Source organism: Cervus elaphus, chromosome 21 (genome assembly GCF_910594005.1).
Source record: "Cervus elaphus chromosome 21, mCerEla1.1, whole genome shotgun sequence".
Taxonomy (NCBI): Eukaryota; Metazoa; Chordata; class Mammalia; order Artiodactyla; family Cervidae; genus Cervus; species Cervus elaphus.
In genome coordinates, this window is record NC_057835.1 from 14,178,656 (window position 1) to 14,205,602 (window position 26,947).

At 46.0% G+C, this 26,947-nt stretch overlaps 1 protein-coding gene across 4 annotated transcripts in view; it reads left to right on the plus strand.

Annotated features, from left to right (window-relative positions):
• The first annotated feature begins 2,933 nt into the window (after positions 1–2,933).
• ADCY8 (adenylate cyclase 8) overlaps positions 2,934–26,947 on the plus strand; it is a 226,972-nt gene continuing 202,958 nt past the window's right edge. For 2 of the 4 annotated variants that reach the window (XM_043880382.1, XM_043880383.1), the window contains exon 1: positions 3,728–5,979. In XM_043880382.1, coding sequence (XP_043736317.1) covers positions 5,020–5,979 — 960 coding nt within the window. In that variant the 5' untranslated portion in view covers positions 3,728–5,019. Of the gene's footprint in view, positions 5,980–26,947 lie in introns of all 4 variants that reach the window. The other 2 variants (XM_043880380.1, XM_043880381.1) reach the window with 2 other exon arrangements.

The window sequence follows — 26,947 nt, forward strand, 5'->3', positions numbered from 1 at the left end:
CTGAATCCATCTTTTCTTTTACATGTGAATATTTTATATGTCTTCAGTGAGTGTTAGAGTTTCTATGGGTATTTTGCAAAGAGCACAGCTCTTTTAAAATTTAAATCATATGTTAATCTAGTTAGCCTAGAAAGTCAAAGAAGCATTTGAGAGGAACAAATTTCCCATATCTACTATACATGTGGCCAGCAGTAGGCAGCAACATCATAAAGCAAATACTTTTTTTTCCAATGGGGCAAGAGGCTGTTTTGCCATTACTACTCTTAGCCAATGAGTATGGTGCGATAATTAATTATTTTGGTTAAATCCAATATGTAAAAAATCTGCTTTTTCACAAACTAGGAATAATGTCCATAGCTCGCACTGAGCAAAACCTAGCAGACCCTCTATAGAAACAAGAATCCGTTCTGCTACCTCATCCATTTGGACTCACCCCATTAGACTTCTCAAAGCCCAAACATCTCAGAAGTCTCTTATTTAATTTACATTTGGAAAGTCAAAATATATTTGACATTTTCTGTTCTATCAATCCTATTTAAATTAGGTCAAAAATGTGTGACCTGCTTGTCACAATATTTTTATTGAGCACATGGAGGCTAGGTTTATATAATTTAAATTTAACTGCTGGAATTTTGCTATAGAGGAGATCTTGGGCAACTTCCTTAGTTGAATGGAGCCTCAATGGAGTCAGTAAAATGGGAATAATAAAAAATAGAGAAGGATCTAACTCAGAGAATTGACAGTTATAAAGATCATTGTAAAGGGTGAAGTGTGCCATCTACTATTGCTAATTTTATCATCTCTATGTACACTAGAGTTGCTAGAAACAGGGGGACATGGACTCAAGGAAAATCAGTTTTGCCCTTCAATGAGCTCACCAGTTCATGGAGGGATAAATGAGTAAGTAAGAACCATACTGAAGAGCCGAACAGAATATCTTCCCAGGTGGCTGGGTGGTAAAGAATCTGCTTGCTAATGCAGGAGACACAAGAGATAAAGGGTTCGATCCCTGGGTTGGGAAGCTCTCCTGGAGGAGGAAATGGCAACCCACTCCAGTATTCTTGCCTGGAAACTTCCAGGGAGAGAGGAGACTGGCGGGCTACAGTCCATGGGGTCGCAAAGAGTCAGACACAACTGAGCGGCTGAGAACAACAGAATGACAGAAGAGAAAACCAGAGCAACAGAAGAGGAAACCACTAATTCTCATTGGAAATACCAGGAAAGCAGAGATGACAGTGCTTGGGCTTTGAAGGAATGAGATGAGTAGGGCTTTGAAGGAGGGTTATGAAAGGAATAGAGGGAAATTCCAAGAAGAGGAGGCTATGTACAAAAAGACATGGAGTCTGCAAAATCCTCTCCCTCTACAGTGGAGACCCAGCCATAATAATTATGCAGGGAATTAAATGAAGGCACTGTGAGAGGTCCATTATAGCCTCAAAGCAATGTGTTGACTTTTCTTGTTTTGAGTGATAATCATATGGTGGTTTGCATGTTCCCAAAAGCCTCCCAATATGTGTGCTGAGCCAGTGCTGTCATCCAAAAACAGAATTTGGGGGGTGCTGAACGGCACCGTGTCATTCCAACAAGAAGAATAACATGTAAATCTTATTCTGTCATCCACCCTCTTATTTTCAAACAACATGTCCTAACACCCTCTACCACAAAGGAACTTTCGGAGGAGTTGGGCGACCAGATGCAATGTTTTCTCCCTGACATGTTAGTTTCGACCTCTAAGTTCATGAAATTGTTGGAGCTGCTTTCCGTTAGCACGCTCTGCTCATTCATCAGCCTGAGTCATTTTATCTGATTGGGTCCAATCTCCCCCTCCTTGGCACACCTCCTTTTGCTGCTGAATAAATCATCCTGGGATATGTCCAGGAGGAAGATTTTCATAGGAAAGTTCCATCTGCATTCAACCCCTCATTTATTCAGGCTGAGTTCTCAGGCTCCCAAGGAGAAAGAATTGAGAAAATAAAGAGGTGTCTTCCACTGCCAAGTTTACTAATATGGTCATTAGCACAGATGACTTGGGGCTGTGCCTACAGCCTGAGGACACAGCTCCCCACACATCCTGGCATGGGGTCCACAGGAACCCCCTCCCTCCCCCACCCCGCCCTCTGCCCTGTTTGGACTCCCTCCCTCAAGTCAAGATAATTACTACTCAACCCAGAGTTTCAGGAGAGCTGACCAGGCAGAGTCCAAGGAATTTAAGAAGGGAGAAAGCAAGTAGCATTTCTTTCTCAGGAATGTGATGCCCAGGACGATTTCATTAAGGTCTAGATAACTGCAAAAGTGGGTTGGGGGCGGGGGGAAGGGCTTTGCCCTTAAGTTCCAGTCTCACCGAAGAGACCAGCTATTCTGGGGCCTCTTTACAGCTAAGGAATTAATACATCTACAACTGGGTTAAAAATAGAACCGACCTTCTTTCCATTTAAAATGGAGCCTTTAATTTAGTTCTCTTTCTTGAGGGGTAGAGTGGTAGAAGGCAACTCAAAAGGACTCGAATTAAAGGAGTCTTTTCCAGGATGTGTATAACATCTCAGAAATCTACTCTTAGGGGAAAATGCTATCTTCTTCCTGCTTTAGGGCGGTGGTGGGGGCGATTCTATGTGCAAGACAGTTGACCAGTCTGGGCTTCAACTGAAACCCATGTGTGTGGAAAAGAAAGGCTTGATATAATGAAATCTTGTGTTTCTGGGACACGGTGGACACAAATAACCCTGGAGATGGTGTAAGCGGTTGAGAAGGGAGGTAGGCAAAGCTATTCTTGCCCAGGCCAGGCGAAGGGAGGGGAGTTTCTCCCAGGGAAAGCAGCGGGGGACCGTCCGCTGGGGAGGGTCTGAAGGGGGTGGCAAGGCGGTCCCTGGGGTTTTCGGGGGGCGCCACGGATAGCCGCAAAGCGCCCGGGGCCTGACGTCATTGGCCATCAGCTGACCGTGCTCAGGGCCCGGGTTCCACCCTCTGCAGCCGCAGTCCCGGTGGCGGAGGTGGAGGCCACGGTGGCTCCGCCACCTGCAGCCGGGCTCCGGACTGCGGCGCCCGGGGCCCGTGCTCGGGCTGGCGCGGGCGCAGACACCACGCGCCCCCGGGTGGCGCCTGGCTCTGCCCCGAGCGCCGCCAAGCGCTGTGTCCGCAACTGCTCGCAACCGGAGCTCGGTGGGCGGGAAACCCGGCTTCAGCTGGCGGCTGGGGATGCCTTCCCCGCGGCCTCGTCCTCCACCCCGCCTGTAAGCCGGGAGAAACTCGGCGTGCGAGGCACTCCGGGGGCCTTGTATTCTAATGCCTCGAGCCCTCCACCCTCTGGACTGGCGTGGTTAAGAGACTCTGGGGAAGCTGCCTGTCTCTACAACTGCGGCTTCTTGGGGACATTTTGCTTTTAGCCCGAAAGTTGGCTTTGCCAAAAGACACCCCATTGGAGAGCGCGTAAAGGAGACCCTCTATTCCTTGGTGTTGGGCCCTCGGATTCCGTGGGCACAGCGGCCTACGAGTCCCGGCTGCGCACCTGCCCAGGACTCGAGCCAGTACCTAAAAAAGAACCGCGGAGGAACCGGCCCGCGCCGCCAGCTGGAGCGCTGCAGCCCGGCGTCCCGGACCGGCTGGGGGCGTCGGCAGCAGCCCCACCGTCCTCTCCGGCGCGGAAGTGCGCGCGCTGCCGCTTCCAAGACCCGGGGCGCCCTGGCCAGATCTGGGTGCCAGGTCCCCGCCGCCACTGCCCCCCGGCCCCCGCCCCGCTCCGGGGGGTGTGGCCTGGCGTGGGGGCGGGCTTAAGTGGCCGCTGGTGTCCTGCCGCTCTGACAGGTCTCCAAATTCTTCCCCGTCGCCGGGTGCCCGCAGCGCGCTTCAGAGCGCCAGGGCGGCACGCGGCGCTTCCCTGGATCCGGCGGCGACTCCAGGCGACTTCCACGCGGCCTCGGGCCTCCCTTCTCGCTCCAGCCTTACACCCGCCGCAGCCACCCCGCTTCGGATCTTAGCCTCAGGGCTCTGCACCGGTGGCTTCTCTCCGTTCTCCGAATTGTTGGCTTGGGAGCCCTCCCTACTTTTCCCTGCCCCCGCCTCCCTCTCCTCCCAGCTCCGGGCCAAATGGATTCCAACGAGGGAAGTGAAGGGGGGTGAGAAGCTTGGGCGGCGACCCCTCGGAAGCACAGCTGGAAAGGGGGGCTTCGTCTTACAGCAGCGACTGGGACTCTGAGATCCTCCCCTCTCCCCGAGGGATGCGTCGGGCCAGAGCCAGGTCAGCGCTGCCAGTCTTCGCTCAGGAAGTGGAGACAGCCAGAAACGAACCCGGGGGGGGGGGAAGCCTCAGCACACCCCCACTTCCAAATTAACTGTTTGGTGACTCGTAAGCGCTGAGGCTAGCACCCCTCCACGCCTCCCGCGGGCCACCCGCCACCTCACGGTCCCCCACTCCTCCCCCTTCATTCCCCCCGCCCCCAGCTCCGCCCCGGCTCCCCATCCCGGCGCAATGGAGTTCTCCGAAGGGCTCTGTTCCAGCCCCAGCTGCTAACTTCGTACCCATCTGCGCCTCCGGTCACCCCCCGACCAGCCCCCCTGCAGCCGCCGCGCCGTGGGCGTCCGGAGCCCAGTGCCGCAGCCAGGACCCGCCCGGCGCGCATCTCAAGCCGGGAGCCCCAGGCGCCTGGGAGCCTCTAGGAGAGCAAAGGCTACGCCGAGAAGCCGAGCCGAGAACCAGCCGGGAAGCCCGAGCTGGGGAAGGGGGCTGCGTGGCTCCGAACGCCGCGGCTGCTGCGGACACCGAGCGCCGGCTGCCACGCACCCAAGCTGCGCGGGGCTGGCGGGAGGGCGCCGCGCAAGGACGCAGGGGTCTGCGGCGATCTACCAGACGCCCTTTGCCCCGGGGCGCACTATGACCTGACGCGCGGGGGCCCTCCTGCCCGGGGCGGCTGGGGAGAGAAGGGCTCGCCGCCCAACTCTGACCAGGCCAGCCTCTGGCTCTTTAGGGACCTCCTCTCCCGGCGGCCTCCCGCCGGTCCTGCGCCTCCCTCCCCGCGGCCCGGCGCCATGGAGCTCTCCGATGTGCGCTGCCTCAGCGGCAGCGAGGAACTCTACACCATCCACCCGACGCCCCCGGCCGGCGACGGCGGGAGCGGCTCCCGGCCGCAGCGGCTGCTGTGGCAGACGGCGGTGCGGCACATCACCGAGCAGCGCTTCATCCACGGGCACCGCGGCGGCGGCGGCGGGAACGGAAGCTCCAGCAAAGTCTCGGACCCCGGAGGCGGCGGCCCCAACCACCACCACGCGTCGCAGCTGTCCGGCGACTCGGCGCTGCCCCTCTACGCGCTGGGCCCCGGGGAGCGAGCGCACGGCACCGGCGGCCCCAAAGTCTTCCCGGAACGCAGCGGGAGCGGCAGCGCCAGCGGCAGCGGCGGCGGCGGCGACCTGGGCTTCCTGCACCTCGACTGCGCCCCGAGCAACTCGGATTTCTTCCTCAATGGGGGCTACAGCTACCGAGGGGTCATTTTCCCCACCCTGCGCAACTCCTTCAAGTCCCGGGACCTGGAGCGCCTGTACCAGCGCTACTTCCTGGGCCAGAGGCGCAAATCCGAGGTGGTGATGAACGTGCTGGACGTGCTGACCAAACTCACCCTCCTGGTTCTCCACTTGAGCCTGGCCTCGGCCCCCATGGACCCGCTCAAGGGCATCCTGCTGGGCTTCTTCACGGGCATAGAGGTGGTGATCTGCGCCCTGGTGGTGGTCAGGAAAGACACCACCTCGCACACATACCTGCAGTACAGCGGTGTGGTCACCTGGGTGGCCATGACCACCCAGATCTTAGCAGCAGGTCTCGGCTACGGGCTCCTGGGAGACGGCATCGGCTACGTGCTCTTCACCCTGTTCGCCACCTACAGCATGCTGCCGCTGCCGCTCACCTGGGCCATCCTGGCCGGCCTAGGCACCTCTTTGATGCAGGTGGTCCTCCAGGCGGTCATCCCCAGGCTGGCGGTCATTTCCATCAATCAGGTGAGTCCTGCCTGCCTTGCTCTTCCCCTGACTCCCCTGGGGGTTCTTTAGAAATCGCTTTTCTAAGAAGCAGGGTTACCTGGCTCCCTTGGAGTCTCCTCCCAGCCTGGCACAGTGCCTTGCACCTAGGAGGTCCTGGGTCCCCCTGGGGTGGCATTTCTTTCTTCTTAGAGGGAACTGGAACTAAATGACCTCTAAAGTTTCTACCAGCTCGACCATTCCACCCTGATTCTGAAATTCCTCTCTTCTTAGCTTCTTAGCTGATGTACAGTCTTCTTTCTGCTCCTCACACATCCCCCAGGGGCTGCTGCAGTGAGGCTCTGGAGCAGGAGATGGAAGGGGGAGGAGAAGCACCCCAATTTAGAAGGTGACCCATTCCTTAGCAGCTTTACTCACAAGCATTACAGCAGGGGGTTGTAAGGGACTGTAGGATTCAGTGTTGGTTTTCTCTGAATCTCTGTGCCCCAAAGGAATCAACATTTGTTAACCCTGTACTAATTTCTGGTGATGGGTACCCTACTTAAGTTTTCTCACACGATCAAGACAGTCAAGCCCGTGACACATGTTTTATGTGGGAATTCTTTTTTGTCTTGTGAGTCTACGAGGTTATCTTCTCTTGTTACAGGATCCAACCCTAATGCTTTGAATAAGTCAAACTCAAAACTTGGGGTTGGTGGGGAGAGGGGGCATGTTACTGGCAAAGAAGGCAAGTTTTGCTTCACTGGAAAGGGGCATTTTGATGTAGATGGTTTGAAATATTTAGGTGGAACCTGACTCTTTATGTCTCTTTCTCCCTCTTTCTTCCTGTCTTTCCCCATTAAATATGGATGTGGTTTTGTGAACAGAATTCTCCTCATCTGTGAAGGAGGAGGTAGCTGATGACTATTGTTTAAATTCATTGAAACCAATAGATAATTAATGTCCTGGCACTTCCTTGGCCAAATGTCTGGTAAGTAACAAGAGTAAATGGAAGGAGGGTCATCTCCATAAAAATGAAGGAAGCGTATCAGCGGAAGTGGCTTCAAATAAAAAGCTGATGAGAGGTGCTTGAAGAGGGGCATGCTTTGTATGTTTCTGCTTTAGCTTCAGCCTTTGGGGTACTTTTGCTCTATTGGAAGTTCAGAGGCTCCTCTTGAGGTCTGGTCTGAATAATGCTTCTTAGAATAAACAGTTACAACACCTATGAAAACTGCTCATGACTTTTAGAGTGCTGGCACTGTCAGAGTGCTTTCCCCATCACTGACCTTCTGGGCTTCTAGCTGATTTGGGATTCTCTCTCTTCTCTGCTGGCTCTGTATCCATTTGCTCAGGTTACTTATCTGGTTGACTGCTTTTATGATGCTTTTTGAAGTCTCCCTGGGTAGAGCAAAGAGCATATAAAGTACTTGGCTGTGATCATCAGGCATGAAATGAGGACGTGAGAGCCTCTGTGAGTAAGGTCTGACCAGCTGAATTTTTCCTTTTTAAAGATAATAGTGAATGTTTTCTCAAAATCACCGTGAACCTTTAATATCCACTTATGATAAGAGTCTCAGTTTGGAGATTATAGGAAAGTACATGTTAACTGTGTTTCTGAATCTCGTTGACCCAGTGATTTGAACCCCAGTGTCCTCTGATTCTCTCCCTTTCTCTCAAGTTCTTTCCTGCTTTGCATTTCCTTTATTACCTGCCTAGACATCAGCTGACCTCTCCTGACCCCTCCTGCTCCTTTCCCCTTCTTCCCCTTCTCAGTTTTTCTGTCTCCTTCTCCTCTTTCCTTCCCCTTCTCTTTTTTTTTCGCTATGAGTCGTTTTCATAATATAACTATCCGGCCATTTGCGGAAAATTCCATTTATCATAATCCACTGTTTCTCATGCAGTAGCCTTTCTTGGTATGCATTACCGAAAGACTTCATCAAGTCAGTTTGGAATAGTATTTAGAATAACACATCCTAAGTGGCAAATGATGAATATTTTCAAAGCCCTAAGTATAGAGATACTTTCTTTGCCAAACGAATCCAGAAAGTAAATTTTGGATCTATATTTGTTTTATACTCCACTCAAATACTACCAGATGGGAGAAGATTAAAAATAACCCCCAAATGTCTTCCTACTCCCACCCCATCATAAACAATCCTTCGGTGTGAAGACTAGGGTCCTGGTACCTGCATATCAAGCTCGTCCAACTTTCTGTTTGGGTAGGAACTGTAGATGAACCATCCTCTCATAACTTGTCACCTTTTACCAGACTGAAGGCACAAGTGGAGCGCTTTCCTCTGATTTTAGGTGCTGAAAAGAGCCTTGGTGGCTACAAAACATTTTCCTTTGGCGCCCTCTAGAGGTTCAAGTGTTTTTCCTAGATCTTGCAGGTGGATGAAGTGAAGCATTAATCGCTTAAAAAAAAAAAAAAAAAAAAGCATGTGATTTTTGTATTGGTGATGTTTGGTATACCATTTGGTGATAAACAGGCCATACTTAATACCTGCTAACTACCTTGTATAGAAACTGGAATAAAATCCTAACTCCTTACCATGGGCTACTGGATCCACTATTATCTGATGCTGCTTTTCTTGCTAATTAGATTTTTCTTCTCTCCTCTTTCCTTTTCGTTCTCTCTTCCTTTCTTTCTCTCCTACTCCTCAGCCTCCAAATCACTGTTTTCCTGTCTTTCAAATATCCCGAACTCTTTCCCACTTCTTAGGCTTTATGCCTGCTGCCTAGAACAACTTTTGCCGGGTCTTCACATGACTGACACGTCCTCATGATTCCAGACTCAGTTCAGGTGCCACTCCCTGGTACATGACGTGCCTCGTTTTCTCCAGAGCACGTGCATCATCTGCAATGATCTGATTTGTTTGTACTTCTTGTGTTTCTTCTCCCAACCCCGTACCCTCACAAGAATGTAAACACCATGTAAGAGGCAAGACGTTGTCTATCGTGTTTATCATTTTATCCTTATCACCTAGAAAAATGCCAGGCACCTGGTAGGCCCTTCAATAACTGAATGAGCAAGACTACTCATTGCATAAGCAATATTATGAAATAGCGAAGTGCCCTGACGTTGGTGTTGGTGAAAGCTTTCTATATACAAACACACACACACTCACAAGCTATGTATGCAAGGCAGTCTTTTACACATAAACACCTTTGGGGAAATCAAAGCACGGTAGCAACTCTTTACATTTGTACAATATTTTGCATGTAACCAAGAGCTTTTGCATACATGATCTCATTTGGTAATGCCAAACAGATGGTAACATCCATCACTTTTCTTTCAGAGAAGAAATGACAGGTTCTTAGAAACATTAAAGGGACAGCTGGAAGATAAGAATAACAAGTGGTGGGGGCTGAATTCAAATCCTAGCTCAATGATAATCATATTTCAGAAACTTTTCAGAGAGCATCCTTCTAAAAACATAAGTATTTGAAGTGGCTTAAGAGCAAGAGTTTCACCCGTGTTTCACCACTCAAGGGAGTAATACCCCATATAGCCCAAGAATTAACATTTAACAAAACAGCCAAAGGGCAGTCAGGAGGGGGAAATCATTGAATTGCAGGGAATAGGCTCTTTGTAGCTAGCTCATCTCATCATCTAGCTCAGTGGATATAAATTTGTCAACTGAAGGGCATAAACACTGGCATATCTTCTTTCCCTACATTAATCTCAATTCCCATTAAGTGGATAGCTCATGTTGAACTTAGCATTTTCAAGAAGCAGGAAGCTGAGGATATAGCGAACACACCTCTCAGCTATTTCTCTTCCCTGAAAAGGCCATTTTCAAAAGGAACAAATGAACCAGTGATTGCCTTCTCTAATCCAGGCTTGAGAGTCGGCTTCTCCTCTTTTTTTCTGGAAGACTGTGGTATCTATGGCTTGACGAGGTAACAGCCAAGCTGCAGATCTCTGCAGATACCCTATATGAAGAGAGAGAGTCCTGTGTTCATTCAACTTTCATATGCTTTCCACTGTGGATCCAAGATGGAACCTATTGGGTTGACCACAAAGTTTGTTCGGGTTTTTGTAATACCATACAGAAAAACCCAAGTGAACTTTTTGGCCAGCCCAATAAAAAGGGCCAACCAGGAGGTTCCTTACTATCAGTAAGGAAATGGTTTCTGTTTTCTCCACCTGGTGAACCGTTAGAGGAAAGTTGTGAGCTTCCCACCCAAGGAGGTTCTGTTCAAATACACAGATATGATCCCTGCATATTTTGTATGTCTAAAGGGGCACTGAAAATATTGAGGAACCCTTAGAAGGTACAAAGCCCAGTTCAAAGGATTCCTTTCTTTTGAAGTCTCCCCCTGAGATAGTTCAGCTACTGGTAATACTAAGACTGCAGTTACTGCTTCCTTGGGGAGTCTCATCCATTTTAAGTTAAATCAGTTTGATTGTGGGCTTCCCTTGTGGCTCAGCTGATAAAGAATCTGCCTGAAATGTGGGAGACCTGGGTTCAATCCCTGGGTTGGGAAGATCCCCTGGAGATAGGAAAGGAGAATTCCTCTCCAGGAGAATTCCATCGACTATACAGTCCATGGGGTTGCAAAGAGTCGGAGATGATTGAGTGACTGGTAACTCAGTGTAAAGTATCCGCCTGTCAACACAGGAGACACGGGTTTGATCCCTGATCTGAGAAGACCCCCTTGGAGAAGGAAACGGCAACCCACTTCAGCCTGGGGGACCCCATGGACAGAGTAGCCTGGTGGGCTCCAGTCCATGGGGTCGCTAAGAGTCAGACACAACTCAGCAACTGGAGAAACAAACAGCTTCATTATGTGATTCAAGCCAAAGATAGTAGCACTTTTGTCCAGATTTCCTCTACAACACAGAATTCTTTCACATGTTAAACAAATTGTTTATCTTGCCAGTTCAATTTACCCATCTAAAAATTCATTACAGAATGGCATTATATGTGTAAATAACTTATGAGTGATAAGGTCATATGTGTTAAGTTCTTCCACACGGTAGATACAGCCTCAGCTCTGTTGCTATTATTAGCATTTTACTCCATTTTAATTGCTGGTGACAATAATACGGGCTACCTAACATTTGCAATTTGTCTTGTTCTCATTCTTCAGTTCATTAGTGATAAGAAAATCATTTAGTTATTGAAAATCATTTAGTTATTGGAACACTGAGAGACAGCGGTATTTAACCAAAAGATTGCTGCATTATGCTTCCCTCTGGGGATTCTAAAATGTTGCAGCTAGTGGCTAATTAGCCCTTTGAACCTCTTGGTGAGGCAGATGAGCAGAAGTGTCAGAGAGGAGGTGATTTCTCCAAGATAACTCTAGAGCAAATGCAGCCAAGTATGCAAATCCAGGTAAGTTAGTGCTCAAGGTCATGCTGTCAGAGTTGAATTTGGAAAGCAGCCTTTTTTTCCCAATCTTATATGTATCCGATGAAACAGAAGAGACCAGTGCCAGAGAATGCTAATTAAGGCACGATCATTGCACTTGACTGAGAACAAGGGACTCATAGCTTACCATTTGGCCTTTAAAAATCTTTTTAGGGAGCATCTGTCATTTATATTAGGTGAGATAGTGGTGCCTGGTATGAGCAGGTGGGGCTCAGGAGAGAAGTAGCCTTTGCACATTTCTGATCATTTGAACGAAGGGTTGACTTCACAGTAAAGACAATGTGAGTGTAATGGAATTACCAACATCTTTCTCCCCATTTATAAAATTTAAATATAAGCATATGTTATATGTTCTTTGTCTAAGTCTGATAATCCAAGTCAGATAAAGGGAATCTTATGACTACTTAATGCACGGCAAATGACATGTCATTTAAATTATCTTCATTTGGTATTTGATATCAAGACAGATACTTCAGAAAACACAAATATCCATTAAACGAGTGTAACTGGAGTCCTATTTCAAGCACCTCACTAGTTATGATGTGCATTTTTTAAAAGCCCAAATACCTCCATTTCTGTGCATTTTCGCTTGGCAAATTCATGTAGGCTTTAAAAAAAAAATAATTGCAGCATTCCAACCTGTCTGAGAAAATGACTTTCAAAAGCAGATTTGAGTGTCAGCATTCCCAAGAGGGTCCTCTGAACACCAGGAAATGGAAATATTATCCTCTCTTACTTCTGAAAAATGCCCAGAGACTGTCCTTTTTGGTTCTATCTATTCCTTCCTTCCTTTCCTCTCTTTTTTTTTTTTTTTTTTTTTTTGATGAAGAGTAGGCTTTGCAAAGGATATTTTTAATGACATCGGGAATGACCAACTAAGTCCCTTCAGCCTTTATCTGTAGATACATTTGCCCTGGAGTGGCCAATAAGCTTGACATCTGTGTGTTTAGACCGAGTTGTAAAATGCCGTGTGGTGTGGTCTTTGCAAGATTGAATTATGAGTTTGTTTTTCTGCCTAGCCAGTAATGTCACCTGACTGGTTTCAGTGAGTCAGAGCACAATTAGATGGGAACTGGGAAGACTGGGAGGACTTTTCTGGAGCAGCTGCTGCAGTACCATGCTAAGTAGGACAAGTGCATTAGTCATATTTACACCTTGATGATTGATGGCATTTTAAGAGCTCATCAAAAATAAGTGAAACCAAGCATTAAAAGGAAAGATTTAAAAAAAAAAAAAAAGTTGATTCCAACTTCAGTGCTGCTGGCAACATGTAATCAAAGGATACTACTACAATCGCCCTGATGTGACATTTCACTGTTGTCTAAATATTTCTTAGGATGATAATTTATTCATTTCCCAAGTGTATCTATTTGAGTTGATCCTACATGTGTTTGTTTTCAGAACATGGGAGACACTTGCAATACTTATCCCATACCCTTCCTTTCATCAACGAATGGGCACAATACTGATGCTGTGATCAACCAGGAGTTCTAGAATATGCAGTTGGATGTCATATCAGTTCACTAGACATATGGCCTGTTCTTTACTTTCTCTGTAACACAAGGTACCAAGAACAGGAAATAGGCAAGTTTCTGGGATGTATAGGTCTGACCCTCAGTTAGCAAGAAAATGGGTTCCATACATAATTTCTCCCCCAGCGTTTTCTTGGGGCTGAAGTAAAAGAATGCTCCTCTGCCCAACCAGCCATCACAGAGCAGCGAGAGCCTGTATCATCTTCCCTGTGTTTCCCCAGGGAACATAATTGGATTTACACACTCAAATTAGATCATGTGAGTTTTGTTTATAAAGGACTATTTTAAGAAGTCAGGTCACTTAAGCAGCACTTCGGAAGGCAGCTTTTCTCACTGCAAGATTTTTCACAGTTAGCTCTCTGCAGGGTACAGAAGAATGCTGGGTAGATTAATTAACCGTTGAGGCCCCAGACATTCCCAGGGATGCCGGGCCACCTCCCAGGAGGAATAAAAGCCATTCTACCCGTGAATACAAATGCGTGCCACCCTCTCAACCAGTGAACTGGGATTATAACTCAGTGTTGTCAGATAAACCTACAATTCCGTGTTTCCTTGATATCTCTGCTTCGGACTCTGATTGGGCATGTCTGTGATTTTATATCTGAATTTTATTTTTACCTACGTCATGTGTTTTAATATGTATAATACCTTGCATATTCATTAGTCAAGTGAGGTTTTCTATCTCTTCCACCCCACTTCCTGATTTATATGCCTCCAAACTCAGGTGTTACGAGTTGCAAAATATCTTTGAAACACAAAATTCTCCTAAATCAGAACGCGGTAAAAATTTACATGGTGAAGACATGAACTAAGTGTGAAATTAAATCATATTAATGTTTGGGTTTTTTTTTAAGAAGTAAAATTTAAAAACTGCCACATCTATATAAAAAGCATACCAGCATAAAATTTTCATGTGAAAGAAGAATTATTTTGTTGAGCTGTCTTATAAACTACGTCCTTGTCCTGTGTCAGCTGGTTTTCCAGTTGGCTAGAGTAAACCATTTCAGAATCTTTTCTCCTTTTTTGTGTGTGATTGTGTGTTGAATACACATGATTGCTTATAAAACCAAGATGACTAAAGATTAGAGAATGTATAGTCAAAATATAATGTATTTCTTTCACTCAGAACATGGAAAAAACTGCAGCAAAATAGAACAGAACTAGAAAAACAAACAAACAGAAGCACTCCTGCAAGGCCTAAAGATAGAAGATATATGGTCAGTGTTTGCAAATATTGGAGGTACTTCATGACAAAGAGAGACTGTTTACTTTAGGTGTATTCTTTAAGACAGAATAATGACCAACGGGTGGTCTTTATACCATGAGAGATTTTGGTTCACCTAAAGCTCATAAGGGTTTATAACAACTAGACCCACCCAGGGGGATGTTTTTTAAGTGATGAGCTCCCTGTCAGGGGATTCATCAAGAGAAAGCTGTATAGAAATCTATCCAAGATGCTCTAACGGAGAATTGCACAGGGAAGATCTTTTGCTCAAGTTCGTTTGAAAACAACTGGCTGCATCTCTAAGCCATCACAGCCACTTTGCAGGCAAGAAAAAAGGAGAGGACAAAGGGCAAAGGGTAAGCAGTCAAGATGACCATGTTGTAGCCATGTGTTCCGGGAAACACACACTCAAAAAGACAATGCGGATAGTAGGGTACAGTTTATTACACCGGCGAGCCCAAGGCAGAGTCTCCTCTCAGCCAAGGACCCCAACCAACTTTTGTGAAAACCTTATATACCTTAAGTGTACTGCTCAAGCCCACATCCCCAGATTCCTTAAATCTAGCCTGGAAAGTGTTAAAGGGAGATAAAATCAGGTTACAGCCATGGTTCATAATCAGAAGGGTCAGCTGGTTCTGCATTGTCGCCTACGCCAATGGGTGCCCTAAAGATTACAAAGGTGATTGACTACACAGGGGATCATTACATTCTTTTTGGTGACAGGAAATCTTGGTATGGAATCTGGTGTTTATCAGTCCGGGAGGCCAGTTCGGCCATGGGTATGTTATCCCCATGGCTACCAGGCACATGGTCCAAAGCTCACTGAAAGTGCAAGATGGAGTTTCCTTCTTTTTCAAGATGAAGTCAGCTCGGCCTGCCCCTTCCCTCCCTCAACCAAAGGGCATTTGCCCACGAGTCTTGTAGCCCTTTCAGGAGGGACCCCTGCGTGGTCCTCTGGGACCCATACCCAATGCCATCTGCCTCTATTTTGGGGACCAGAATTCTGAATTCTGACACATGGCCCCTCCTCCATCATCATGAAAAGATGGCAAAAATAGATTCAAGTTTACTGCTTCTCAAAAAATCAAGAGTGACTTAGGAAGAAGAGGAGAATAAGGATTGAGTAGGAAGACTGTTCAGTAAATGCTTGTTGACTGACTGTTGGGTTCTAGATTCTGAGACAGCTGTGTGTTATACCTCCAAGGTTGTCACTTTAAGGAGGGGGATACCTGAATGGATCTGGGGGGGCGGGGGAAGTTTGTGAATCTGGTACAGAGGTAGGGAGGTTTATAACTGACTCTTAGAACCTGTCTGAAGCACACAGCATTGGGTAAGTGTTTTATGCAGGTCTTGGGCTCTTTTTACTACAGTCTCTAAAGCATGAAAAAAATCAAAGCTACAGTGGATTTCTCTTAGGAGTTGTGTGAAAGGAAAGGTCAGACTTTAGAAGAAATTGTAAAAGGGTGTGGATCTTCCTGGCGAAGAGGGTAAAGAGACCCTGGGAAGGGCCAGGGGGTCAGTTATAAAGCATCACCTTATCACAGACTGAACGCATCCCAAGCCTGGTGATCAGCAGACACACGAGAGCATCTGCCTCGTGTTGAGAAGGCCGGTCTTGGCAGCAGCTCCAGGTTCTCCTAGCTGCTCTGTGTTCTTAGTCACGTTTGACTCTTTGCAACCCCGTGGACTGTAGCCCGCCGGGCTCCTCTGTCCACGGCATTTTTCAATCAAGAATGCTGGAGTGAGTTGTCATTTCCTCCTCTAGGGGTTCTTCCCGACCCAGGAATCAAACCCGTGTCTCTTGCGTCTCCAGCATTGGCAGGCGTGTTCTTCAGCACTGGGGCCACCTGGGAAGCACATTACTCAATAACTCCAGCTAGAAACTGAGCAGATGCCTTGGAGCTCCAGGCAACCCATTTCACACAAGGGTGGGCAGACAAGGAGCTTAAGCAAGGCTCAGTTCCCTCTCCTTGGTACATTTCTACACTCTGCATTTTCAACTATCAAAGCAACTTGTAACATTTCATGTGCCTACCAGGCTGTGAGCCCCTTGAGGTCAAGGACTGTGTCTTGCTCATCTTTGTGTCCCTAGCTCCTAGCATCGTATCTGCCACATTAACAGTACTAAACAGTGCAGTTATAAGTGAAGTTATATGATCAACTCCTTCCCCTGTCCTCTCCCTGGCTACCCCTCAACACACACAATCAGTGAGAAACCAGTGGGGGGGGGGGGAATCCATTTCTCTGGTCAATACAGGCAAAAGTGCACTGAATGTTATCCCAAGAAGTCCTTTGGGCAGAAAGCTGCAACCTGAGTGCTCGCTAGACCTGTGTTAAGGAAGTTATATTAAATAACATGAAGAAAAATTTAAGTCATTATCCAGATCATTTCAGTCAAAATAGGAAAATGAGATTAAAAATGATGGACCTAAATTATCCATACCTATTTGTCCGTTCCTGAAAATTTTAAACGGATCCAGTCCATCCACACAAAGTAGAGTCCAGGTATTAATGCGAGTTCCTTGGCTTCCTCCTTGGTTCTTTAGCACCTTGGCTCTGGACCCCAACACGACACCTCGCTCCGGCTCTCTTTGCTCTGTGGTCCATCATCTTTTGTCCTTGTACATGCATGCATGCATTGTGCGTGTGCTCAGTCATGTCTGACTGGGACCCCATGGACTGCAGCCCTCCAGGCTCCTTCCATGGAATTTTCCAGGCAAGAATACTGGAGCAGGTTGCCATTTCCTTCTACAGGGGATCTTCTTGACCCAGGGATCAAATCCACATCGTTTGTGTCTCCTGCATTGGCAGCAGGTTCTTTACCACTTTGCCACCTGGGAAGCCTCTTGCTTTGCGGTGGTGTTGTTCACTTGCTCAGTCGTGTCTGACTCTTTGCAATCCCACAGGCTACAGCACGCCAGGCTTCCCTGTCCTTCACTATCTCCCGGAGTTTACTCAAACTCATGTCCATTGCGTCGGTGATGCCATCCAACCATCTCACCTTCTGTCGTCCTCTTCTCCTCCTGCCTTCAATCTTCCCCAGCATCAGGGTCTTTTCTAATGAGCTGCTCTTTGCATCAGGTGCTTTGTGATATACTGCTTCATGGTATTCTACCCCGAATCGATTCTTTGGCCAGAGCCCTCAGTGGTCCCCGCTTCTGGGCACCTATGGATGTTCACTCTCTAGCTTCATCCAGGTGTAGCTGTGGGCAAGCAGTGTCCCTGCTTTCCTACCTGCTTCCTGGCACCCCTCACCAGCCAGGCTGGTCTGCCTCACTCCTAAGAGAAGGCCATTGAACAGACCCAGTTGACCCTGCTGAGTGTAATAACTGAATAATACTTAGTCTCCCACTTTTACAGCATAAAACCTATCATATAAAGACCAATTTGTACCCCAACTGGACCAGTTTTATCTGAAGACTACTGAAATCCAACATATGGCCTTCCCTGGTGGTCTGGTAATTAAGAATCCACCAGCCAATGCAGGGGACATGAGTTCGATCCCTGGTCGCGGAAGTTTTCACATGCTGTGGGGCAACTAAGCCCATGAACCAGGCTGAGTTTGCATGCTGCAACTACTGAAGCCTGCACGCGCTAGGACCTGAGAGCCTCAACTCCTCAGCAGAGTAAAGCCTGTGCGCTAAAGCCTGTGCTCCACAACTCGAGAAGCCTCTGCAATCAGAAGCCTGCGCCCCGCAAGGAGAAAATAGCCTCTGGTCACAGCAACTAGAGAAAGCCCACGTGCAGCAATGATGACCCAGCACAGCCAAAAATTAATTAATTAATTAGTAAGACAATAGTAAAGGCAATACAGAGCCCGATTTTAGATATTGGAGCCCAATGCAAGTAACTAAAACAGCCTTCCTGAAGTCCAAAAAGTCTATGAGTCAGCCTCCTGTTTTCGGTTCTGTGAGGCATCATCCCCATCAATTCCCTTTCTACTGTCAGTTCAAGAAACAAAATCAAAATCAGTAAGAACCAACTTATTTTCAACATCAAACTCCTCCCATTACTTACATGAGTCTTCCCAGCCTACTGGTGATGGGCAGCTTATTTGAGGATGGGTTCTTGGGACCAGACAGTCAGCACCCAGTGAACAGAGGGCTTTCTTCTCTGTTTATGAGAGAGACACAACCTCTGTCTCTTACCAAGTGAACGATGACATCACGTGCTGTTGGGGTGCTGCCCAAGACATTTCAACCAGAGAGGATCTGTGAACTGTGCCAGTGGACAGTGAGAGATATTTCTGAAGCTATGTATGTACATTTCCTTAAAAACACAGGAACCACAAATTGTTGTCCTATTTTTACCCTGAATTTTCTCAGTGACATTGGCCAGGTGACTTTGTTTTCTTGATGCCTAAAAGGGTTTTGTGAGTAGTGAAAGAATGCCAGAATTCTGAAGTTTTCTCAACAGCTAGAGTTAGGGGCTTCCCTGATACCTCAGATGGTAAAGAATCTGCTTACAATGCTGGAGACCCAGGTTCAGGAAGATCCCCTGGAGAACGGAATGGCTACCCACTCTAGTATTCTTGCCTGGAGAATTCCATGGACTGGAGAATTCCACGGACAGAGAAGCTTGGTGGGTTATAGTTCATGGGATTGCAAAGGGTTGGACACAGCTACACGACTAACACACACACAGAATGAATTAGATATTGCTTCTTTTCTGACCTCATTACCTTTTACCAGCCCATCTGCTTGAAATTCAGCAGAGACCCCACCTTCTCTGCAATGGGCTTTCTGACACTCGACCAGGTGGATGTAGGTCCCTGTCCTCTTGGGTCTCCTCATGCCCTTTACATCCCTCCATTTTAAAGGCAATATAGAGCCAAAGAAATAAATAAATTTGTAAACTGTACACCCTAGGAACTCAGCTGGTCTCACGCTAGTTCTGGTCCTGGTTTCTATTTAAAAGAAAACACTTGAACTGAGATGAGAAATGTATTCTTAATTAAGACCTGAAGAAGGAATAGGGGTTGGTAGATGAGACTGAAGCTATTGTTTCCTTATTTGTTTCTACTGCTAAACCATACACTCTTTGAGGACAGCTTCCCTAGTGGCTCAGAGGTTAAAGCGTCTGCCTGCAATGCAGGAGACCTGGGTTCGATCCCTGGGTTGGGAAGATCCTCTGGAGAAGGAAATGGCAACCCACTCCAGTATTCTTGGCCTGGGGAATTCCATGGATGGAGGAGCCTGGTGGGCTACAGTCCATGGGGTCGCAAAGAGTCGGACACAACTGAATGACTTAACTAACTAACGGACCTTATACATATCTCTGGAATGGATGTTGGCACATCATGGGAAAAGCTCGTAGCAGAGGCTTATTGAGTCAATGCCTGAGGAATCATCTTAGCATCAGTGCTGCTGCTTCCTTTTTATAGCTGAGGATACTAAGCTCAGCGTATTACATCATATCCCTTTGATCAGACAGCTAATAAAGGATTTTAACCACATCTGTCTCATTTCAAAGCTGCCCCTCCATTTGATGGTCTTTTAAGACCATTTTATCTCAATTAACTCTGCTAATTTCAGAGGCAATTCGTTAAAAGTCATAAAGGGGAAGAAAAATGAAATTTGTATTCCAAATGGTAGCAATGCGCATAATGATATTATTGCTTTATGGAGCCAGGGGAATAGAACATTGCATTGAAAATAGCAGCTCACAGTCATCAAAAGATGGACCTCGGATTTTATATCCAAGGCCGTGCAGCTTTGTACAGACCACTCCACCTGTCTTGACCTTGAAATGAATTCCTCACAGCTCTAAAAGTCTATCACTATGAAACGGTTTTTGAGATGGTTCACACTCTACAATTTCGAACTGTGGTGCTGGAGAAGACTCTTGAGAGTCCTTTGGACTGCAAGGAATTCAAACCAGCCAATCCTAAAGGAAATCAACCCTAAATAGTCATTGGAAGGACAGATGCTGAAACTAAAGCTCCAATAGTTTGGACACCTGATGTGAAGAGCTGACTCACTGGAAAAGACCCTGATGCTGGGAAAGATTGAGGGCAGGAGGAGAAGGCCACAATGGGGTTTTAACAAACTCCAGGAGATAGTGAAAGGCAGGGAAGCCTGGCGTGCTGCAGTCCATGGGGTTGCAAAGAATTAGACATGATTGAGCAACTGAACCACAAGTTATAATGAGTGTGGAGGTGAGGATTTGTATGTTTTCTTGGTTTATTTGGCTTCCAAGATCAGATTATGACAGTCATTACAGAAAATAGAGCTGGCTGAGGGCTGTGATCTCTGAGAAGGAAGAGAAATACAAGTAAGATTATAGCAAATGCCAAGAGAATTACTTATTAGATAGTATTTAATATTGAGTTTCTCCTAGTAGTTTAATTACATTGACTCCGTGACTTGTAAAACTGAACATGATTTTAGTCATTCGATTTGTTTCAAAGGGGATAGTAACTGAGATAGTTAATTGATAGACAAATGTTTACTTTGAATATTTAATTAGTGATTCGTGGCACTTGTCAGAATTGCCTGTCTAGCTTTTTTAAAATGTGCATGTCAGCGGTTATTAACAAGCTATTTTATGTCAGTGTTAGCCAGAAGTGATTGAGCTGGGCATTTATGCAGCCTGAATATCCTACAGCATGGAGTTTGGCTTCTGGGGTTTCTTCATCATCTGCAGACTGCAGGACATAAACAGCAAGGCCCTGAGGAACTCACTCTATCCTGTCGTACATTAGTCACCTGATCCGTAACAGGATGGGGATGGAGGATACCTGCTGTCAGAACTTCATAGTTTGTAGATATGAAAGGAGCTGATGAATAAGAACAAGTGTCGAGCTGGTAAATGGGAGTCACCAAGCCCTGGATTGTAGTAGTAATAGTAGTCTTTCTGTAACACACATGGGCCTAAAACGGTTGGTTACACATTGTCAGGCTGACTTGCTTTGAGATGGGGCTGAAACTGGTCAAACACAGGACAGTAGCCCATAGGCTGAGTACCTGATCACTTGTACAGTGTGTGGCATCTTTTTTAAAAATGATACAGGGACTTCCCTGGTGGTTCAGTGGTTAAGATGCCAGTGTTTTCACTGGAGGGGTCAAGGGTTTGATTGCTGGTCAGAGAACTAAGATCCCCCATGCCACTGGGTGCTGCCAAAAAGTTAAAAAAAAAAAAAAACGCTTTAAAAAAGAAATAAGCATTTTCAGTTCAGTCATTCAGTCGTGTCCGACTCTTTGCGACCCCTTTTACTGCAGCACGCCAGGCCTCCCTGTCCATCACCAACTCCCAGAGCTTACTCAAACTCATGTCCATCAAGTCAGTGATGTCATCAACCATCTCATCCTCTGTCTTCCCCTTAACCTCCCACCTTCAATCTTTCCCAGCATCAGGGTCTTTTCCAAAGAGTCAGTTCTTCACATCAGGTGGCCAAAGTTTTGGAGTTTCAGCTTCAGTATCAGTCCTTCCAATGAATATTCAGAACTGATTTCCTTTAGGATTGACTGGTTTGATCTTCTTGCTGTCCAAGGGACTCTCAAGAGTCTTCTCCAGCACCACACCTCAAAAGCATGAATTTTTCAGTGTTCAGCCTTCCATATGGTCCAACTCTCACATCCATATATGACTACTGGAAAAGCCATAGCTCTGATAGCTCAGTTGGTAAAGAATCCACCTACAATCCACCCGGTTCTATTCCTGGGTTGGGAAGATCCCCTGGAGAAGGGAAAGGCTACCCACTCCAGTATTCTGGCCTAGAGAATTCCATGGACTCTGTATTCCATGGGGTCACAAAGAGTCAGACACGACTGAGTGACTTTCACTTTTCACTCACTTGACTATATGGACTTTTGTCAGCAAAGTAATGTCTCTGCTTCTTAATACACTGTCTAGATTGTCATAGCTTTTCTTCCAAGGAACTCCATGAACACACGTCTCCATTACCAACATCCCAAATGAGATTACTAATCAATGCTGATAGCAAAATATATCCATGGTACATTGACCAATACATAACCATTGACCACTCCTTGATTGCAGCTCTTCTATTGATGATCTGTTCATTTAAGACAAACAGAGCCATTTTCATTTTGTGATTTTTTTTTTTTTTTTTTGCTTCATTCTTTAGGTTTAGGGAACATAAAGAAAGATTCAGGTCAGATGTGTCATCTGATACATAATTTATAGCACTAGAATAAATACCAGGCAATAATTATGGCTGGAGAAGGCTTGTAGGACTATGTCCCAAAGGAAGAAACGGATGCCTTCCTATTTATAACTCTTTGAAATCACACTGGGCTTTGTGAGATTAAAAGGCATCCCTGGAGGTGTTCAGGAGAAGACAGATGCCCATCATCAGGAATATGGGGCAAAAGGCAAAGGGTTGAACTAAATAATTTTTAAGATCCCTTCTAATTTGAAGCTTATGACTCTGTGACTCTTGATGTCATAATTGGCTACATGTAAAATAATTGGATTCTAAAAGGAAATCCGAAAAAGACCTTCTAATATCATAAAGGAATGGGGCTATTTACATCCTGCAGTTCCCCTAAGCTTGCCCCTCCACCCAGATCTTGATCTCAGTGGGTCCAGGGTTCTCTGGTCCATCCTTGCAGTTGCCCAAACCAGAAAGCCCATCTCTGTCACTTCTCCATCCCTCAGTCCCCATGGCCGGGCTACTGCAAGTTCCTGCCTGGTTTGCCATCTGAATAGGCTCATTTCTTCCCCCTCATCTCCATCCTTTCACCTCAGTGCAGGAGATCCTGTTCCTCACCTGAATCACAGTGGCCGCCCTGCACCCTTTCCACCCTTACCAGTCATCTGTCCACAGTGTCACAGGGTGGAGTTCTTCTCTTGGGGATTATTGCTTAGAATCCTTCAGCAAAGGTGAGTAGCTTTCCATTGCTCTTGAGGCAAAGGCAGAATTTCCCCCTAGGATCCACGTTTAAGATCTGGCCTCTGTCTTCCTCCAATAATTCCATTCTTCATCTCCCTCTCACTCAGTTCAAGAAACGGACTTCCGTTCAGTTCCTCCAAAGACCCGTGTCTCTTTCTGCCTCTGAGCTGCCCAAGTTTCCATTCCTTCTTTTCCTAAGAAGCTCTTTCCTCATTCTCAACCCAAGGAACCTTCTCAGGGAGGCTTCCTCTGCCCTCTCTTAGGTCCCAGCGTGTGGCTTAGTGATAATAAATCCACCCGCCAAAGCAGGAGATGCAAGAGATGCCAGGTTCAATCCCTGGATCGGGAAGATGCCCTGGAGAAGGAAATAGCAACCCGCTCCAGTGTTCTTGACTGAGAATCCCATAGACAGAGGAGCCTGGAGGGCTCAGTTAGACATGACTGAGCACATGTCTTCTTCTTGTACTTTGCTTAGATAACACATAACACTCTGTGTATGTGTGTGTGTGGTAAGAGTTTTTGTTCCATGTCTGTTTTCCCACCAGAGAGTAGGTATGATGAAATAAGGAATGGGGCAAATTTGCTTGCACACCTGAATACTCTCAGCCCTCCATGTTTGGTAAATATTTATATAAGATTGAAAAAATGAATGGGAATACCCAAGGCTGATATTCAGGGTCAGGTGGTGATTCTGGCTTCTCTAAAGGATATACTACAATAGATTTTAATGTCCAAAAAGGTGAGATAATTGTGGGTTGGACCAGGGTTCAGATTAGTGCTTCTACCGAGCTTCTGGCCTCTTTCTTTCTGGCCCAAATCCTGGATAAGGCTAAAAATCGCAGACAAAATACTTTTGGTACCAGTAGATGAATAGGAATCACACCAAGGGAAGATGAATTTGCCTTTAAGTAGTAATTGCAGTCATCCTACCACAAAATCATTATGCCAAGGTGATGCTTTTCTTTTAATAGTCCGTGTTCTGATAAAAATACTCATGACCTCCATAGTCTTTAAATAGATGGTATCATTAAAGAGATAACCACCAATTTTATTAAACAAATTACTCTTATTTTATTGCTTATTTCTTATGGTGGATCTCAGTAAGCTTGAGTTATCAAATAAATTTATAAGATCTATTGACCTTACAATGAGGAAGTTGACACAAGTACTGGATTGGGTGGCTAAATAGCTTACTAGCTAGATAAACAGATAGGTAGATGAAAGGAAAACTTATGTAATACTAGGGAAAATTTTTGAGTCATACTGACATTCATTTGTCCTCTCAGTTTTGGGTATGAGTCTGGGAAGAGTATCATAAAAAAGTAGAATATAGATTAATATACTTAATCTATATGTGAAAGTGAAAGTTGCTCAGTCATGTTGGATTCTTTGTGACCCCACAGATTATATAATTTATGGAATTCTCCAGGCCAGAATACTGGAGTGGGTAGCTGTTCGCTTCTCCAGGGGATCTTCCAGACCCAGGAACTGAACTGGGGTCTCCTGCATTGGAAGCAGATTCTTTACCCACTGAACTATCAGGGAAGCCACTTAATCTGTATATTTTCTATTAAATTTTTATACCAATTCTGCTTGAATACTCCAATGACAGGAAACTCACTCCACCCCAGGAAGCTCTTGGCCTTTTGTGACACACCTACTTGTAGAAAATACTGTTTGTCATTGACGTGACGTAAGCAGCTGCCATACATTTGTGCTGCAGAAAGCCAGTACTGCCTACAATATCTCAGATCATCATTTTCATTAATTCCAACATTACCTTTATTTTCATCATCACCACGATTATTCCTTTTCTCCTCCCTTTTCGTCATCTCCACGAGAGTCCCTGACATTTCTGTAGTATTTTGAGCCAGAAAGAAGGTGATGTCATTAATTCTGACTGGGGACACAGGAAAATTTCACTGTAGCAGGTGAGCTGGGAATTCAAAGGTAAGATTTAGAGGTACCAACAAAATGGCATGGCTAAATAGTGAGCCCTCCACTGCTGAAAAATGAGATGCCCATATCCATACCCTCCATATTTTTGTTTTCAGGAAGTGTCACTTGTATATTTCCTCTCAAATTAAAGGTGTTTTGGCAAAATGAGTGATAAGACATGCTTCAGAACTAGAGTACTTGGGTTTGAATCCTGACACCACCACTCACTAACTTGTGACCCGGCAAGTTATTTAACTTATTTAAGCCTCAGTTCCCTCATCTATAAAATGGGATGGTTATAGTATGTATCTTATAAGGCCAGTGTGAGCGCTAACAGAGGTAATGTGGGTAAAGCCTTGGGACTTTAAACTTTAGGCCATGTGTGTTGCCTGTGTGTGTGTGGCTCGGTCCCCGAGTCGTGACCCCGTGGACTGTAACCTGCCAGGCTCCTCTGTCCATGGGATTTCTCAGGGAAGCTTACTGGAGTGGATTGCCATTTCCTTCTTCAGGGACTCTTCCCAACTCAGGGACCGAATCTGTGTCTCGTGCATTGGCAGGTGGGTTCTTTATCACTGAGCCACTGGGGACGTCTTGTGTCACCTGTTTGCAGGTTACCTGTTATACAGTTTGCAGTGGAAGCTTCATAAGGGCAAAGACCTTGGTTCTTTTTAAATATTTATTATTTTTTAATTTATTTTATCTATTTGTCTGCACCTGGTCTTAGCTGTGGTATGGGGGAAATTTAGCTGTGGCATGCCAGCTCTTAGTTTCAGCATGTGGGATCTAGTTCCCCAACTAGGGATTGAACCTGAGCCCCCTGCATTGGGAGCTCACAGTCCAGCCACTGGACCACCAGGGAAGTTCTGAGACCTTGATTCTTTAATCCACTGTCATCTTTCCAGCCCCTACAACATTGCCTAGCACATAACTGATAATATGTAGGTAATTATTGAATGAATGAACAGAGCTGTTGGGGAGCGTGACATGGCCAAAATGAAAGAGTCGGCAAAAGGCTCAGGCCAAAGCACTAGCGAATAGCCTGATTAATGAAAATGTATGCCTTTGATATTTTTTAACTGCTACTTCCAGATCATTTGATGGAAGGCTGAAAGAATGTAATCAAACTTCATTTCTCCAACATGGTGTGTTTTACTAAAAGGAAAAAAGTAAAAGACTTGTGTCTCTTTCTCTGAGTATTCTCTTTGACCTTTAAAAAATAATAGCTAAAAGAGACAGTACTGGAACTCTGTTGAATCACTATTTTGATTAAATATTGAAGGAAGACATGTATTTCAAAGCCCACTTCTTTCCATTGAACCAACGCGTTCTCTAAATGATCCACTCACTCATAGCACTCATACCAAAAAATACACTTGGCAGTTGTTAATACAATTTATATTTTAAAGCTTTCTGATATTCAGTGTATCAGATGGTATAATAACTTGGTTATGGAGGGCAAGTTACTAGCCCTGTTGCTTATCAGACCTGGAAGCTTGCACCTGAAATGTTTCTTAGTATCCTGACACTGTGCAGGACTGTTCATTTACTAGTGGGATTTCTTTTTCTCTAACTTGGCATACTTCTCTGTCACCATTTCTAAAACTCTGATGGGCAAAGGAAATTAACTGTCAATAGATTGTGATTATAACTTCCCAGGTGGCATAGTGGTAAAGAATCCACCTGCCAATGCAGGAGACACAGGAGATGTGAGTTTGATCCCTGGGTTGGGAAGATCCCCTGGAATAGGAAATGGCAACCCACTTTCTTGCCTGGAACTTTCTTGCCTGGGAAATTCCATGGACAGAGGAGCCTGGTGGGCCACAGTCCATGGAGTCACGAAGAGTCAGACACGACTGAACCCGCATTGCATTACTTTACATTACAAGGCTTCTATTGCTGATTGGTTCCAGTGCCTGCCTCCAGCGGACAATGGGGTCAGATTTGCTAGTGGTCACAAGTGAGAGCAGCTCCCTCTGGCAGCTGCCCAGAGAGACTCCGGGAGATGGGACAGCTCTTCTAGCATCTGGTTTCCCAGAGCTTCTCATCCCATACCCTAAAAGAACGACTATGCAAACATATG